An 18103-nucleotide genomic window follows, 5' to 3' on the forward strand; every position below is an offset into this window, starting at 1 on the left:
CTTCTTAGCTAGTTTGAGGGGTTAGGGGTGTGCTGTTTTTGTTGTCAGCAGCTTTTGCTGAGTTTGTGTTGGGTCTCCCCTATTATTGTGCAAGGTTTTATTTTGCATTAGGTTGGCCTTTGTGATTTAGAGGCCTGATGGTTTGGTTATTTCAGTTGAGGTAGATACCCCTATTAGTTAATCACTTATTCTAGAGAAGAAAGGCCTACAAGCTTTCAAAATACATTCTTCTAGTGTTGACTGGACAACAACCATCATGAGCTATCACTACTGCTATTATTACATGTGTAGCAATCCCATAACCACAAGTTATCATGTATCAACATTTATCAAATCGACTCACTATTTTTTCTCTACTCCTTTGTCGTACAAAATAGTTGTGGCAAAGTGTGTGCGTGCTTATGTGTGGTGCTAACATTATTCAATCATTTTAATTGGAAAGCACTTAATCTCGTTGACAAATGCAAAAACCTCTCTTATTAAGATGAATTAATAGTATTTAAAAAAATAATAGAAAAGCTTCTAAGCGCGCACGTAACGCATGCAAAGAGGCTAGTATACTACTATTATCATCCATAAATATGGTTGGACAAATGCATACGTATGGAATTAGGATGGATTGAAAATGTTTGACATTAAATCAACAACAGGAAAGCCTCTGATAATTTGATAACGTATTCTTAATATATTTATAAAAAAGAAGTTTTAAAAAATTAAATCAGAGGCGGAGCACCCAAGGTCATAAAATTGGGCTTTCGTTTTTTGAGAGTTTTAGATTTGAGTTTGTGTAACTGGTTGGTATTGTTTTGAATTATATGTGGGTTTCAAAATTTTTGGGTTCGTGGGCGATGAGGGGAGAGAATGCGAGAGAAAAGCAGGGGTGTATATATATATATATATATATATATATATATCTGGGGAGGTAAGACCGTAACAGACTGTAAGAGTAGTTCCAGTGATGTTGATGAGATTCAATGTTTTTTTTTTTTTTTTTTTTTTTTTTTTTTTTGCTGAATGATGAGATTCAATGTTACTAAAAAAAAAATTCAACCATCAAATATGACATTAGTACCATCTAATTCAACTAAGAACCTAAGAAACCATCAAATGTAGTACTATCTAAGAGCATTTGCATTGGTCAATGCATAATATATTTTCATTTGAGCTACAATAATTGCGTAATATGTACCACTACTGTTCATGTGCATATCAATATCTTATTTATTTCTCTTGCTTCTCTTTTACTCACTCTTTCCATCTATTGAAATAGTAAAAAAATAAACAAAGAATGAATATTATATTGAAATAGAATGTAGAATGGATAATTTAATATAGGTGTTTTTGAAAAGTGGTTGTCTAAAATAGAAAAAGTAAATTCTTGTATTAAAATAGGCAAAAAATTTTGCAAAAATTAATGCTAATATTCTAATGTGACTAAAAAAATAAGAGAAGATCCAATCAAAATACTCATCACTATTTACAACCATAGTTTGATGTGGCAAAATAGGTCGGTATTCGCCAACCCGACTTGAACTTAGATTTTTTTTTTTTTTTTTGAAGCAAAAATGGGTTGACCCTTAACTCAATCCTTTTTTGTGGGTTGACCCGACTTGACCCACTTAACCCGTGATTTGACCCGTATTTAAAACCTTTTTTTTTTTTGGGGTAAAAACAAAAAAAAAAAAATTTAAGACATAGTTGGTTACTTGGTTTACTTGATAGTTGCGGGCTTTACATTGCACAACTCAAACTCAATTGTCCAATAATATAATGCACCTGATTATTGTAATTTTTTTCTAAAATACATTAAATTTTTAAAACATTTTTTAAGTAAAGCCACTAAAAAATTTTATATGTACTTATATTTAATGTCATTCAAATACATTGGCCTCAAGAAAACAATTGACATATTTATCTAGTTGCATGCAAACAATTGAAAGATGGTGATTGAGGCATTTTTCTTGCTTGAATAACGTGATAAGTAAAAATATATTTAGATAGCAAACGATAAAGTACATACCAAGATAATTTAGTAATAGTAGAGTTAAAAAAAAAAAAAAAAAAAACATATATTTGAAATTATAGACATGTATAAGAAGTATTCACAAATGTGAAAACAATGAAGCCGAATATATCAATGAAATTGGCATAAATTATGAATGATTTGGCATGTTTTTAACAATCTATAGCCAAAATAAACCACTTCTCAAAATAAAGATATATTTTGTGAAGTATGTATTACTTAACAATGACATGATATTCATAAATCATGTATAAATAAGTAAACAGTCAAACTTTGGTGTATATTCTCAAATTGAAATGGAGTATCAATCACAATGCATCTAAAATTAAACACAACTATTAAATTATTTTTCAAGATATTAGATTTTGAAGTTAGTTTTTAATATTGTAAAAATCTTATACGTTTTTTTTATTTGTCAAATTAGCTATCCATTTTGGCATTTGTGATTTTGTTTTTTGTATAATTTTATAACTATTGAAAAAGTAGTAATTTTTTTTTTATTTGAAGAAAGAAAAAAAAAGTAACAATTTTTTAAGATAAAGTTTTGTAAAATTAACAATTTAAATACTCAATTAATGTTACAAAACTCAAAAAATAAGTCAAATTACTTATTATTCAAGTCAATTTTTCTTGAAAACCATTATTATATTGAAAAACAACATACATACTCATATCATATATCTCAATTAGAATTCAATATAATTTCTAATTTTTGTATAATTTTACACCATGTATCCAAGTGACCTATTAATAATATTTATCACAAAAGCCAATTTGAATGCCTCACTCACTTAGGTTAAACTATCTTATGATCATTATTGTTGAATGTTTCTGCCCATACGCATGCATTTCAGCCTAATAAGTATAATACCCAGATACCCACTTTGTTAAATCACTTTAGCCCAACCATAATTTAATATATTTGGGAGTGCTAAACTTTAATTATGATCCTTAATTGCATTCCTATGCTTTCAATTTAAAAAGTTAATGTTTATAACAAACCCCCTATTCACCTATAAAACCTTAATAGTAACTATTAAATAAATCATATGGGGGCTAAGCAATACTCTCATCCACTTCGAGCATCTAAATTTCGATTAGGGATAGCCTGTTTAAAAAACTCTATATACTATTTTCATGTTTGTGTGTTTTAATAAGTATTACTGTTTCCTAAAAATAAAAATAAAAAATCGAATAGGGATAGCAATACTCTCATCCACTTTGAGCATTTTAAATTTTGATTAGGGATATTAATTATATGTTTGTATGATCCATTTAAAATATTTTGTATGAAATATTTTGGTATCATAATGCACTAGTATATTGTTTTAAGATTATTACTAGATATAATTGTCACTTCATGAAGGCAAAAAGATATAGTTGTGTGTGTGTATATATATATATATATATATATTATGGGAAAAGTTAACAGATGTCCTAAGATATTGGTTTAGAAAATGTTTTTATTTATTCGGGATGCAGAGCTTCCAAACACGTTTCCAAAACTGCTCCTATTTCGACGTGTCCAAGCTTGATGCGGCACTAGTGTTTTCAACCTCACAGAGAAGCTGATAACCTATTTTTACCGAGTACTCACCATTTTTACCGGCTGGCCATATTAGACAATCGCTTTGCTCAGTCCAAAACAGTGGGATAGCTTTGATACAGTTTGCCTCAAAACTCAAGAAGTGTTGATGCAGCAAGCTTTGGTTCTAGGTCCTTATGTCCGAATTGATAAGGGTAGCTACATTTGCTCCTTACAGACTAGGCACATGTGGGGAAACAATTTTGGCAGACCCCTTCCCTGGCAGCCAGTTATCATTGTAAATATCTATACTCTTTCCGTCCCCCAGTCTCCACCGCATACCCATTGAGATCACCTTTCGAGCTTTGAGGATGCTTTGCCATGCATAGGAACCCCTGGCTGCTGAAGCTTCAAAGATCGATCCTATAGGAAAATATTTGGCTTTGAAAACTTGAAAAAACAGGGAGTTTTGATCCTTCATTAATCTCCAGACCTGTTTTGCCAACATTGCATCATTAAATTTCCCCAAATCTTTGAAACCTAACCCACCTTCAGCTTGAGATTTACATAGAACCTCCCATTTTTTCCAATAAATTTTCCTTTGCTCCCCCTTTTGCCCCCAAAAGAATTTTCAAATCAACGCTTCTATCTCTTCACAAAGGCCCATAGGTAATTTGAAACAGCTCATGGCAAATGTGGGAATCGCTTGCACCACTGCTTTGAGCAAAAATTTTCTACTCACTTGGGACAAAAGCTTCTCTTTCCACCCTTGGAGTTTACACCACACTCTTTCTTTTATAAAGTTAAGGCTTTTTTTTTTTTTTCCCTTCCCACCATAGCTGGTAAACTAAGGTATTTTTCGTATTCTTTCACCTCAAGTACTTCTAAGTAGTTGGAGATTAAGGTTTTTGTTTCTTCATTCACTGCCTTGCTAAAGAAAATGGTCGTTTTCTCACGGTTAAGCTGTTGGACTGAGGCTTTTTTGTACAAAGATAGGATATTTTGGACCACTTGTAAATCTAACAAAGAAGCTCTACAAAACAACAAGCTATCATTTGCCAAAAAATAAGTGTGAGATTTTCGGACCCATTTTGCATAAAGAGAAGCCTCTTATACAATCATCAAAAGCTATCTTTTGAAGCATCCTATTCAACCCTTCCGAGCATAACAAGAAAAGATAGGGAGACAAAGGGTCTCCCTACCTTAGTCCTCTTGATGGCCTAATATCTCCCCTAGGCTCCCCATTCACCAAAATGGAATATGACAAAGTGCTAATACACTCAAAGACAAGAGATACCCACTTGTTACAAAAACCCATTTTCTCCATAATCTTCACTAAATAGCTCCAATCCACCCGGTCATACGCAATATCTAACTTCATTGTCATAAAACCCCCCTTTCTTAGATTTTTGATTTTTCATATAGTGCAACATCTCAAAAGCGACCAAAATGTTATCAATGATCGCTTTACTAAACTGAAAGGCACTTAGAGATTCAAAAATAACACAAGGTAAAATTGTCTTAAACCTATTTGCTAGAACTTTAGAAATAAGCTTAAAGAGAATATTACAAAGTGCAATAGGGCGGTAATGTATAACCCCAGTCTACAACTACAAATGTTAAATCCTTTTGTAGTTGTATTATAGTTACGTAATATATCATAAACTTAATTTAAAATTTTAATATTATTATTTTCATGTATATTCTAATAAATATTACTATTTACTAAAAAAAATTAAATACATATCTCATAAATTATTCTCTAAAAAAAAGTACATATTCTACAATGTTTTGCTCGTGGCTGCAAATTATGGTTGTTTTATACAATTATAGAGCTCACAGCTCAGCGTGTGGCTTTTGCACAAGAAACCCATTCTCCACCCAGGCGAGATAGCCTCCTCCCATGTTGCTTGCATGCTTGAAACCCTGCCATCTCATTTACTACAGCAAGTTTTTTTTTTTTTTTTTTTAATTACCCTTTCTTTTACCCCCCCTCAGTTTTCTCTTTAATTGTTCAGTTAACAAAATATGATGAAGAAATTGTAAAAAAATATGAAGAAATTCTTAAAATTGTTGCGGAAATTATGATGTTCAAGAAGCTTTTTTATTAATTAAGCATGAAATCTGACCAGCTAATAATTGAAAGATATATACAATCAATTTAATTTTCGTAAGACTTACAGCGCTAAGAAGATCAGCAGTTGCAGAGAAGGATCTGACCCCACTTTGACAACCCTATGCAGATATAACATCAAAGAAAATATAAGATAAGAACATGTCCATGATATTTGATAGGAAGAACTTGGACCATATTAAAGGTAATTTTTTTTTTTATTACTTTTTTATACTATTTAATACAATATAAATCAAGAAACAATAAAATTTACCACAATAAGTTGGTCCTCTTTGTTGCAAGCAGACGAAACCTCGCTTAAGAACTGAGGATTTTTCACCCTACCCAAAGGTCAAAGTTTCATCATTTGTTTATTGACTTTAAAATTTTCAAAAAAAAAAAACAATATATTAAAAAAAAAAGAAAAAAAGAAAAAGAAAACCCCACATATAAAGGGGCTTATCATTGTTAGAAATTGAAATTACCTTCTGGTGTATTGAACACGTAAGGAATGTTCAAGATATTGTCTGCACCCACATGCCCTTTCTTGTATTCTTCCACAGTCCTATTTTCAATTTGAATAAAGTTTCAAATTTCTTTTAGAATGAAAAGAACTTTAAAGTTAAGACCCTTAATTTTTTTATTTTTTAAATCCAGTTAAATCACATATATAGTATTTTCAGTAATTTGAAGAAGAAATGCATGGATCAAAGTACAAAAACAGAGAGCCTTTTACTTACCTAACATCTAGATATTTGTGGCCAGAATTGATAAGATCCTTAGTTGCATGAACATCAACGGTGACAACTTCTGCTCCCGAGCTACAAAATATAAGAAGAAGAAGAAGAAACAAAACACGAGAGAACATAGCCCAGGAAAAGCCCATATCAAATTTCGCAGTTAAATATATAGTGCTGAAAATTTTATATGTGTGGTATCAAAGAAAATTGAAATAGACCTTTCTATAGAGCCCATGAAGAAGATCAGAAATGGTGTTTATATAACTTGGATTTTCACGTTCAAGATCAGGGGGCTGTTGGCCTGATTTGCCAGAAGGAAAGCCAACTGAATTTACAAAACGTGGGCTGAGCTCACTAGTCACGGTGGCGCTGTTCACTTTCTGTGGGAAGTAATTAATGTGCTGTTATATCGATAAAGTTCCAGGTACGTATATTTTGTCTAATGAAATCGTGCCACGTGGGGCACGAGAAAATGCTTGGCTTTGATTGGAGTAGTTGTACAGTTGGGACTGACTCGAATCCACTATTAACCGTGCGCCTAAAATAATGTTGTATTGTTGTACGCCAAATCATTTGTAGTTATGAAAACTCGTGAAGCAAACATAAATGAATCTTTTGACAAGAACATTTTGTTCAAAAAAATGGTTGAGTAATACTAGAAAAATAATACATACTGTCAGACAGCAACTTCTTCGTATTAAGAAATCTTAACGCACTAGTCACGCATCTCCTTCAAAAGTAAAGTAAAAAATAAATAAATAAAGTTATAATATAGCAATCACCATGTCACCAGCATTAGAGGGTTTTGGTACCACTAACAACAATTAATAACATCCGTTTCATGTAGATGGTATATTTCGTAAATTTTGAAAAATACTACGACTACACTTTTGTTATGATTTGTTTAGTAAAAGTAGTAGGTCATGTTTAATACCTGGTGGAGGATATCCAGTGTGGGATGTCGAGTATTTAATCTAACATGAATTGAAATCAACTGTTTTGACTTTTTTTGACTAATTTCAAGCTGCTTCTAATGTATTTTGGCAGAGGATGGTGGAGTTTGAAATTTTTGTAGCAATGACTAATGTGCGCCATGGAGTTGAGTATAGGCAGATGATATCTTTATACAAGACAATGGTTGGTAGGTCTGATATTCGATATGGTTGGCCTGACACCATTCTTAGGAAAATATTTGGGTTTTCTGATTAATTTTGGTCTGTACACCATTCTTAGGAAGATATTTTGGGTTTTCTAATTAATTTTGGTCTATACAAGGGTCTGTAAAAAAAATTTTGGCTGAACTTTTGCTTTAGGTTGAGTAAACTTTTCTATCAACTTGTGGTTTGTATTATGATATTGATAAATAATTGAGTTATTTTTTAAAATTGTTGTTGTCTTCTAATATATTTAGAATTATTATTATTGTCTCATATCATTGCCACGCATATTATTATTTTTTGAGTTATATATGATAAAATTTGATAAACAACAAGTCATTCATTATCTTTTGAGTTCTACACACTACAAAAAACTGAGTCTAAAGTGGCATTCATGAAACGCCACTAGAATCTAAAGGAATATTGACATAGCAAAATCTAGACTCTTAAATCATAAAAGAGTGGTTAGGATTTTTTTTTTTTAAATCTATTTGGTAGAGTACCCTAGGAAATTTAAAGAATTCGAATCACGTTTTCTTTGATTGATATTTAAGTATATGTAAGTCGCTAAATGGTCGCCAACTTGCCTAGTCAATAGTATTGTTTTGTTTTGAAAAGTAGAACAATGTGCATATTAATTTATTAATAAAGCTGGTTGAAAAGAAGAGCAAGAAAATAGAGCAGTTTGCCAATGTAATTCGCAACCTGGTTGGTCGCATAATGGTCATAACTTGTCTAGTCAGTAATCTTATTTTTTAATTGTTTATAGTTACCAAACAAGTTTTTTTGGTTAGAAATAGAAATTTGTTTTCAAAAACAAAAAGCCAAGGAAAATAATAGTTAACCAACATACCCTTAGATCAAGTTTAAGATTCTATCTGCTATTCCTTGAAGTTTTAGGGTTAAGAAGTAGAAATGTATGTTTAATTTAAGATTCTCTTTGTTATTCAGAAATTTATGTTCAAGATGGAACGGTAAGATATTTGTTAATAATAACATATACCACTAAAAAGTCCGGTAATAAAATACATACTTTTTTATTATAAAAAAGGTAAATAAATTAACTTGAATAGTAATAGAAATGTAGATTTTTATACATTCAATCTTAGTGTTTCTATGGTACTTTTTCATTATGTATTTATTGACTTGTGACTGGGCTTTGTAAGGGACAGCAAAAGGCTTATGAGTTACTTGAGAGGGCTGAAACGAGGATGAGGGCGGTCGATTCTTTCCTGAAACAGAGAGATCTTGAAGAAGATTCAATTGGAGTTCACTTTGGTTGGATTTGGGTTGTCTACACTTGGATGGTATGAGGCATATTAGTCTAATGCAAGCTTTAGTCATGTTGAATACATGGTGGAGGATATCCAATGTGGGGTGTCAAGTATTCAATTTGACATGGATGAATTGAAGTCTACTTTTTTGACCAACTTCAAGCTGCTTCTGATGTATTTCGGCAAAGGATGGTAGAGCTTGAAACTTTTGTAGCAATGACTGATGTGTGCCAGGGAGTTGAGTATAGGCAGATGGTGTCTTTATACAAGACAATGGTTGGTAGGTTTGATGTTCGATATGGTCGGCCTGACACCATTCTCAAGAAGAAATTTGGGTTTTCTAATTGATTTTGATATGTACAAGTGCGTGTAAAAAAAAATTTGTTGAATTTTTGCTTTAGGTTGAGTAAACTTTTCTATTAACTTGTGCTCTGTATTATGATATTGATAAATAGTTGAGTTAGTTTTTTAAATTGTTACTGTCTTCTAATATTATTATTATTATTATTGTTATTGTTATTGTTATTGTCTCATATCATTGCCCTCCATATTAGCATTGGTCTTTCTATCATTACAGATTAACAAACACCAAGTCATTTATTATCATTTGAGTTGTACATGACAAAATCTAATAAACACAAAGTCTTTCATTATCTTACGCTACTAGAATCTAGAGGAATATTAACATAGCAAAATCTAGACCCTTAAATCATAGAAGAGTGGTTAGGATTTTAAAAAAAAAAAAAAAAACTATTTGGTAGAGTACCCTAAGAAATCTAGAGGATCTGAATCACATCTTCTTTGATTGATATTTAAGTATATGTAAGTATATGATTGATATTTAAGTATATGTAAGTCGCGGAATGGTCGCCAACTTGCCTAGTCAATAGTATTGTTTTGTTTTGAAAAGTAGAACAATGTGCGTATTAATTTATTAATAAAGCTAGTTGAAAAGAAGAGCAAGAAAGTAGAGCAATTTGCCAATTCAATTCGAAACCTGGCTGGTCGCGAAATGGTCTTAACTTGTCTAGTGAAAAGTTTTGTTTTTTTAATTGTTTCTAGTTACCAAACAAGTTTTTTGGTTAGAGATAGAAATCTGTTTTCAAAAAAAAAAGGCCAAAGAAAAAAAATAGTTAATCAACATACCCTAGGTCTAAGTTTAAGATTCTATCTGCTATTCCTTGAAGTTTTAAGGTCAAGAAGCTGAAATGTATGTTTCATTTAAGATTCTTTTTGTTATTCAGAAATTTATGTTCAAGATGGAATGGTAAGATATATGTTAATAATAACATATACCACTAAAGAGTCCAGTAATAAAATACATACTTTTTTATTATAAAATAAATTAATTAATTAACTTGAATAGCAATAGAAATGTAGATTTTTAAACATACAAGCTTAGTGTTTTTGTGGTACTTTTTCATTATGCATTTATTGACTTATGATTGGATTTTGTAGGGGATAGCAAAAGGCCTACGAGTTACTTGAGAGGGCTGAAATGAGGAGGAGGGCTATGGTCGATTCTTTCCTGAAACGGAAAGATCTTGAAGAACATTCAATTGGAGTTCGCTCTAGTTGAATTTGGGTTGTCTGCACTTGGATGGTATGAGGCATACTAGTCTAGTGCAAGCTTCAGTCATGTTGAATACATGGTGGAGGATATCCAATTTGGGGTGGAGGATATCTAGTGTGGGGTGTCAAGTATTCAATCTAACATTGGTGAATTGAACTCAAATGTTTTGACTTCTTTTGACTAACTTCAAGTTGTTTCTGATGTGTTTCTGTAGAGAATGGTGGAGCTTGAAACTTCTGTAGCAATGACTAATGTGTGCCAGGGAACTGAGTATAGGCAAATGGTGTCTTTATACAAGACAATGGTTGGTAGGTCTAATGTTCTGTATAGTCGGTCTGACACCATTCTCAAGATGAAATTTGGGTTTTCTAATTGATTTTGGTCTATACAAGGGTTGTAAAAACAATTTGGTTAAATTTTTGCTTTAGGTTGAGTATACTTTTCTATTAACTTGTGGTCTGTATTATGATATTGATAAATAGTTGAGTTAGTTTTTTTAATTGTTGTTGTCTTCTAATATATTTAGAATTATTATAATTATTATTGTCTCGTATCATTGCCCTCCATATTAGTATTGGTCTTTCTATCATTACTAAATTACAAACACCAAGTCATTTATTATATTTTGAGTTGTACATGACAAAATCTAATTTAGATATCAGTAATTCAAGCATACATCAGGGATTTAGACACAAGCCCTCAAACAATGGCAATGAAGAAGATTTTGGCAAGGTATAAATCTTCTCTTTGTTATTCCTGTTAAGTTTTAGGTCAAGAAGCTGGAAAGCCCAAGTACCTCGATTGGGTCGGTGCGGTTAAGTCCAATATGATGGGACGCATCATGTGGCAGTAGACGCGACTACATGTGTGTCTGCGACCAAAATGACTGTGGACACGATTGTATGCGTGGCATTGGTAACATTCTAACCAATAGAATCAATGAATAAAAACAAATAAGTCATTAGACCAAAAAAAAAAAAAAATTTAAATGGGCAAACAACTACACAAGAAAGACAAATAATTGTTCGGGAAAAAAAATAGAAATGGACTTTTCATTTTTTTTTTTTTTTTTTCTAAACAAAAATGAACTTTTCATGTTTGGACTATTATGTATATCAGAGAATTTACTGGAAATCAAAGATTTCTCCCATTGAAGCCAAAACATATTATGCGTGGAAAATTAATAATAACGATTGAAAAAAAGACTAGCATACAAACAATTCTTAAGAATCTTATTATCCATTTGTTTTGATAGAAATTTAAAAAAAAAAAAAAAGTTAAATGAAAACTATTTTTTGTCAATGAAAAATTTTATTAAGAACACGACTTATTTTTAGAGGTTATTTTATGTTTTTTTTTTTTGGAAAAACAACTCTATTATGTTGCTTGAAACAAAGGAAGCCAATAAGCAACATGTGAAACTATTGATAACAAAGCAAAGAGCTATGTGAGTGTAGGCGTATAGTTCTTTCTATCACTCACTTGGTATTAATTGATTTTTAATTAACTTTAAAAATTGTAAATGAAAAAGAAGTTGCTGGATAGAGAGAAATGAAAATTGTAAATGAAAAAGACAAAAAAAAAAATTAATAAATAAATAGAGAGAGAAGTTTAAAAATTGTAAATGAAAAAAAAAAAAAAAAAAAAGTTGTTGGGGGTTATAGACTTATAGCCTTCATGATACCTACTATTAAATAAAGGAAAATTTTTGGCTCTAAACATTTTTTGAGCTATTTTGCTTCAACCTACTATGCGACAATTAAAGAAGTCATTCATGTGTTATTTTAGTGATATGATTTTTTAAATGAGTCATATGACTTGTTTAAAAATTTGTTTGAGATCTGCTTATTTTGCTGAAACTGAAAACTTTTTGTTGAAAGTATTATAGATAATGGTAAAAGTTAGCTGAAATAGTACAGTGAGACTCATGAATAGTATAAAAAAATGCAGTGAGACCCATAAATAGTAGCAAAAATAAGTTGAATAGTAAAATAAACTGACTTTTTAATTTGGAGCCAAATGCACATTAAATAGTACACATGAATAGTTTTATAATTTGTCACATAATGAGTTTAAAAAGGTAATTTCAAACGGCCAAATTTTGTCTTTTAAGTAAAACCAATGATAGATTTCAATAAAAAAAAATTTTTAAAAAAAAAAGAGATTATCTTCAATTAACTCATTTCATAGCCGAGTTGTGTGGGTGCAGGCATAAATTTGTACGTCAAACGCTCGTAAGAAATAGATTGTTTGAAGATGTGAAGTGGATTATTAATAACATGTGTGTTTGTAAATTTGAATAACTAATTGGGAGTCTATAAAATAATATTGGACAACTAATTTTGATAGTATCTAGTTTATTGAGAACTTAAATTTCAAAAATTATTATCGTATTAGAATGACAAGCCTTTTTACAAATTTTAGATGGAAAACCAAATTCATACTTGGTTTGCAATTTATATTGATTACATTAGTTGGTTCACATGATATACATGTTTTGAATTATACAATAAATGTTAATAATTTTTTGTGCATACAAACACATTAAAATGTTTTTCAGCTCATTATCAAACACAGAAAATGAGATAATTTTTCGAAAAATGTTTTTTGAAAAATGACCCATTTCCAAAAATCACTAACATCAAAACAAGTGGAGAGTTAACCTATGCTTGATTGGGGTGAAAAGGGAGAGAATGGAAAATAGGTGAAGAAAAGGAAGAGTAAAATGGATTTTAAACATTTATGAATCAAATTAAACCTTACAAACACAAACAAACTCTCTCACAAACAAATTAACACACAAACTCAATTCCAAGAATTCAATACTCCCAATAACTCTCTCACTCAATAAGAGTCTTCATTTGTTCTCATGTGGGAGGATTCTTAGGCAAAAATGATCAAACTCTTTACAACAATTCTGTTCATTCACTAAGAAGGAATGTCCAATTATTTCTTCAATATGAAATTTTTTTTCTATCCATATTCCATACCAAAAAAAATAATTTTCTTCCATAACAAGGAAAACCTTTAGTTTCACTTCAAGGAAAAGCAATAAAAAAATTATTAAAAAAAAATAAAAAATAAAAAAAAAACCAAATCCGAATAGGAAATTGAGGTAGATTATAATATTTTTTGTTTTTGTTTTAAAGATATAATAAGATTTGAACTTGTAGTGTTTGCTAAATGGTTATTGTTATTTAATATCATTTTTTTTAGAATCAAATTTAATATCATATTAAGACATGGAAAGTCTTTCCTTAGGAAAAACTTAGGTATAGGTTGTTAGGTGTTGTTTTTTAAGTTTCTCAATTGAATCCTTAACCTTATACTTGCACTAAACAATTAATAGGGTTGTCAATGTTTGACCTAACCTGCAAACACGACACAAACCCAACATAACTTTTTACGGGTTAGGGTTGGACCTTAGCAGGTTTAGGTCATAAATGGGTCAACTCAAAAACAACACGATAAGAAATATGTCATAAGCAGGTCAACCGCATAACTCACAATAGACACGTTTGGCACGCCAATTTATATGTGTCAACCCAAAATGACACATTTAACATAACCCGTTTAACTCATATAACAAATAAATATTCATTTTATTTTAGATTTGTCAAATACCTTTTATATCCAACCTATATTTCAAATTTAAAAAGAAAAGTGAGTAATTACAAAAACTTACAAGGGATATAATTGGAAATTGAAACTTTACAAACCCTAGATCTCTAAACCCTACAAACCCTAAATCTCAAAACCTTCCTACAAATATCTAATTTTATTTTTTTATTTCAACCATACTACTCACTCTACAAGTGAGGAAGAAAAAGTTTTTAGAGTTAGTGAATCAAATGTCTTTGGATGGTAAGAGAGGCTTAAGACAAGATGTTCCCACTACTTGGAATTCTACCTTTCTTATGATTGAGAATGCTCTTTACTACCGGCATGCTTTTTGTCGCTTAGAATTTATTGACTCTAATTATAAGAATTGTCCTACTGTTGATGAGTGGAGTAAGGTAGAAAAGATTGACAAATTCTTGGTTGTTTTTTATGATGCTACTTGAATTTTGGTTGAAGTGTATGCATTTCTTTTGGAGTGTAAAGAACTTATTTCTAGATGGATGTTATATTTTTGTTGAATTATATTATTTTAAATGTGGGTTGAAGACTTGAAGTGTATGCACAACTTTTGGGATGTATAAAAAAAAAAAATTCTAGATGGATGTTATATTTAACATTATGCAAGTTAAAATGGGTTGTGTTACATTCGTGTCAACTCAACACGACCCGTTTATTAAGCGTGTCAAGTAAATTGGGTCAAGTCAACCCGCCTTATTAACAGGTCGGGTTAGGATTAAAGGATCATGACACGATTATTAAATAGGTCAGGTTCGGGTTGAGCCATTTTGTCAAATACCCCTACCTTGACACAACACAAATCTGACACGCTAACCCAAATTGACACCCCTAATTAACCAAAAAAAAATTCAGTTTGATCAAGGACAATTAAAATCTATCTAGTTCATTAATTAATACAACCACATGGTTGCATATAATTAAGAAACTTATGGTGCATGCATATAACAACTTAGGAACTAGTAAACTTAGCTTGAATTTTTTTTCTTATTTTGTGTAGGCATGATTTAATACAAAATTTCTTATTTAGTAACAAAAAAACTTTATTAATTGACTTAACTAAAGCCAATTAGTTTGATATCCCTTGTGAAGGGAAAAAAAATGTGGCAAATTTAGTTTGATCCAATGAACCATCGATTCTTGGATAGAATGGAATGTAAAATAATAGGACGTTAAGTCTAGTGTTCCAGTATACTGGATACAAGTTTAACCTAAAATATTACCCCTATTTGTAAGCTTTTTCAAAGAGAATATGTACGGTACATAAATTGCACTGCAGTTTAGGGAATCACCGATCAATGTTTTAATTGAACTGTGTGATTTGAATTTTAGTGAGATCTCGATGCTATTTTAGACCATTTTGAAACCCCAATTTTCCAAGTATATAGAACATTGTTCATTTTTATCAGTATTTTTTTGGTAGATGAAGGCATGAGAGATCAAACTAATCTATATATATTTACCAGCGGAGGTGCCATTAAGCCGAAATACCACTGGCCAAGATGCCAATAGTAAAAGTGTAAAACGGTAAAACCATAAAGTTAGATATAAACAATATTGATAACAAAGTGCCTGACGCATTAATAATTAACAACATGCAAAACTAAATTAATTATCAGCGTTCGCTGTTTATAACTTCAATCTACAATTACAAATGTTAGACTTTTTTGTAATTGTACTTTGATTATGTAATGTATTATAAATCCGATTTAAAATACTAATATTATTATTTTTATGTATATTTTAATAAATAATACTGTTTACTCAAAAAAAAAATTAAGTACATATCTCAGAAATTATTCTTTTAAAAACATACATATTCTGCAATGTTTTGCTCGTGGCTGCAAATTATGGTTGTTTTATACAATTATAGAGCTCACAGCTCAGCGTTTGGCTTTTGCACAAGAAACCCATTCTCCACCCAGGCGAGATAGCCTCCTCCCATGTTGCTCACATGCTTGAATCCCTGCAATCCCATTTACTACAAGTTAGTTTTTTTTTTTTTTTTAATTTTTTTTTATGAATTACCCTTTCTTTTACCCCCTCAGTTTTCTCTCTAATTGTTCAGTTAACAAAAAAAATGATGAAGAAATTGTAAAAAAGATGAAGAAATTCTTAAAATTGTTGCGGAAATTATGATGTTCAAGTAGCTTTTTTATTAATTAAGCATGAAATCTGACCAGCTAATAATTGAAAGATACGATCAATTTAATTTTCATATAAGACTTACAGCGCTAAGAAGATCAGCAGTTGCAGACAAGGATCTGACCCCACTTTGACAACCCTATGCATAGATAACATCAACAAAGAGATAAGATAAGAACATGGCCATGATATTTGATAGGAAGCATTTGGACCATATTAAAGGTAATTTTTTTTATTACATTTTTATACTATTTAATACAATATAAATCAAGAAACATTATAATTTACCACAATAATTTGGTCCTCTTTGTTGCAAACAGACGAAACCTCGCTTAAGAACTGAGGATTTTTCACCCTACCTAAAGGTCAAAGTTTCATCATTTGTTTATTGACTAAAAAATTTTCAAACAAAAACAATATAAAAAAATAAAAACCCATATAAAGAGGCTTATCATTGTTAGAAATTGAAATTACCTTCTGGTGTATTGAACAAGTAAGGAATATTCAAGATCTTGTCTGCACCCACATGCCCTTTCTTGAATTCTTCCACAGTCCTATTTACAATTTGAATAAAGTTTCAAATTTCTTTTAGAATGAACAGAACTTTAAAGTTAAGACCCTTAATTTTTTTATTTTTTAAATCCAGTTAAATCACATCTACAGTATTTTCAGTAATTTGAAGAAGAAATGCATGGATCAAAGTACAAAAACAAAGAGCCTTTTACTTACCTAACATCTAGATATTTGTGGCCAGAATTGATAAGATCCTTAGATGCATGAACATCAACGGTGACAACTTCTGCTCCCAAGCTAAAAAATACAAGAAGAAGAAGAAGAAACAAAACACGAGAGACAAGTATTTTCAGTAATTTGAAGAAGAAATGCATGGATCAAAGTACAAAAACAAAGAGCCCCTTTTACTTACCTAACATCCAGATATTTGTGGCCAGAATTGATAGGATCCTTAGTTGCATGAACATCAACGGTGACAACTTCTGCTCCCGAGCTATAAAATGTAAGAAGAAGAACAAGAAACAAAACACGAGAGAACATAGCCCAGGAAAAACCCATATCAAATTTCGCAGTCAAATATATAGTTCTGAAAATTTTATATGTGTGGTATCAAAGAGAAATGAAATAGACCTTTCTAAAGAGCCCATGAATAATATCAGAAATGGTTTTTATATAGCTTGGATTTTCACGTTCTAGACCAAGGGGCTGTCGGCCTGTTTTGCCAAAAGGAAAGTCAACTGAATTTACAAAACGTGGGCTGAGCTAACTGGTCACGGTGGCGGAATTCACTTTCTGTGGGAAGAAATTAATGTGCTGTTATATAGATAAGGAATAAAGTTCCGGGTACGTATATTTTGTCCAATGAAATCATGCCACGTGGGGCACGAGAAAATGCTTGGCTTTGATTGGAGTAGTTGTACAGTTGGGACTGACTCGAAGTCCACTAAAAGCGTGGGCCTAAAATAATGTTGTATTGTTGTACGCCGAAGCATTTGTAGTTACGAAATCTAGTGAAGCAAAAATAAATAAATCTTTTGACAAGAACATTTTGTTCAAAATAATGGTTGAGTAATACTAGAAAAATAATACATAATGTCAGACAGCAACTTCTTCGTATTAAGAAATCTTAATGCACTAGACACGCATCTCCTTCTAAAGTAAAGTAAGAAATAAATAAATAAAGAGTTATATTATAGCAATCACCATGTCATCAGCATTAGAGGGTGTAGTTACCACTTACAATAATTAATAAACATCCGTGTCATGTAGTTTGTAAATTTTGAAAAATGCTATGACTACACTTTTGTTACGATTTGTTTAGTAAAAGTGGTACGTTCATATGATTTTATAACTCCACCACTCACAAATTACCATGTAGATAAATGGTAACAAAAGTCGTGTTTT

At 30.9% G+C, this 18103-nt stretch overlaps 1 protein-coding gene across 4 annotated transcripts in view; it reads right to left on the reverse strand.

The window, feature by feature from the left end:
• LOC126690589 (thiosulfate sulfurtransferase 18) overlaps positions 1–17504 on the reverse strand; it is a 35170-nt gene extending 17666 nt beyond the window's left edge. Inside the window, exons 1-7 of one of the 4 annotated variants that reach the window (XM_050385809.1) lie at positions 17330–17504; positions 17112–17192; positions 16916–16996; positions 16661–16740; positions 16475–16545; positions 16272–16325; positions 15750–16007 (exon numbers count right to left, since the gene is read on the reverse strand). In XM_050385809.1, the coding sequence (XP_050241766.1) occupies positions 15918–16007; positions 16272–16325; positions 16475–16545; positions 16661–16740; positions 16916–16996; positions 17112–17192; positions 17330–17346 (474 nt within the window). In that variant the 5' untranslated portion in view covers positions 17347–17504 and the 3' untranslated portion in view covers positions 15750–15917. Of the gene's footprint in view, positions 1–5269; positions 5784–15749; positions 16008–16271; positions 16326–16474; positions 16546–16660; positions 16741–16915; positions 16997–17111 lie in introns of those variants that run through there. The other 3 variants (XM_050385806.1, XM_050385808.1, XM_050385807.1) reach the window with 3 other exon arrangements.
• Between the last annotated feature and the right edge of the window lie 599 nt (positions 17505–18103).

The sequence above is a fragment of the Quercus robur genome, chromosome 6, assembly GCF_932294415.1.
Source record: "Quercus robur chromosome 6, dhQueRobu3.1, whole genome shotgun sequence".
In the NCBI taxonomy this organism is placed as follows: domain Eukaryota; kingdom Viridiplantae; phylum Streptophyta; class Magnoliopsida; order Fagales; family Fagaceae; genus Quercus; species Quercus robur.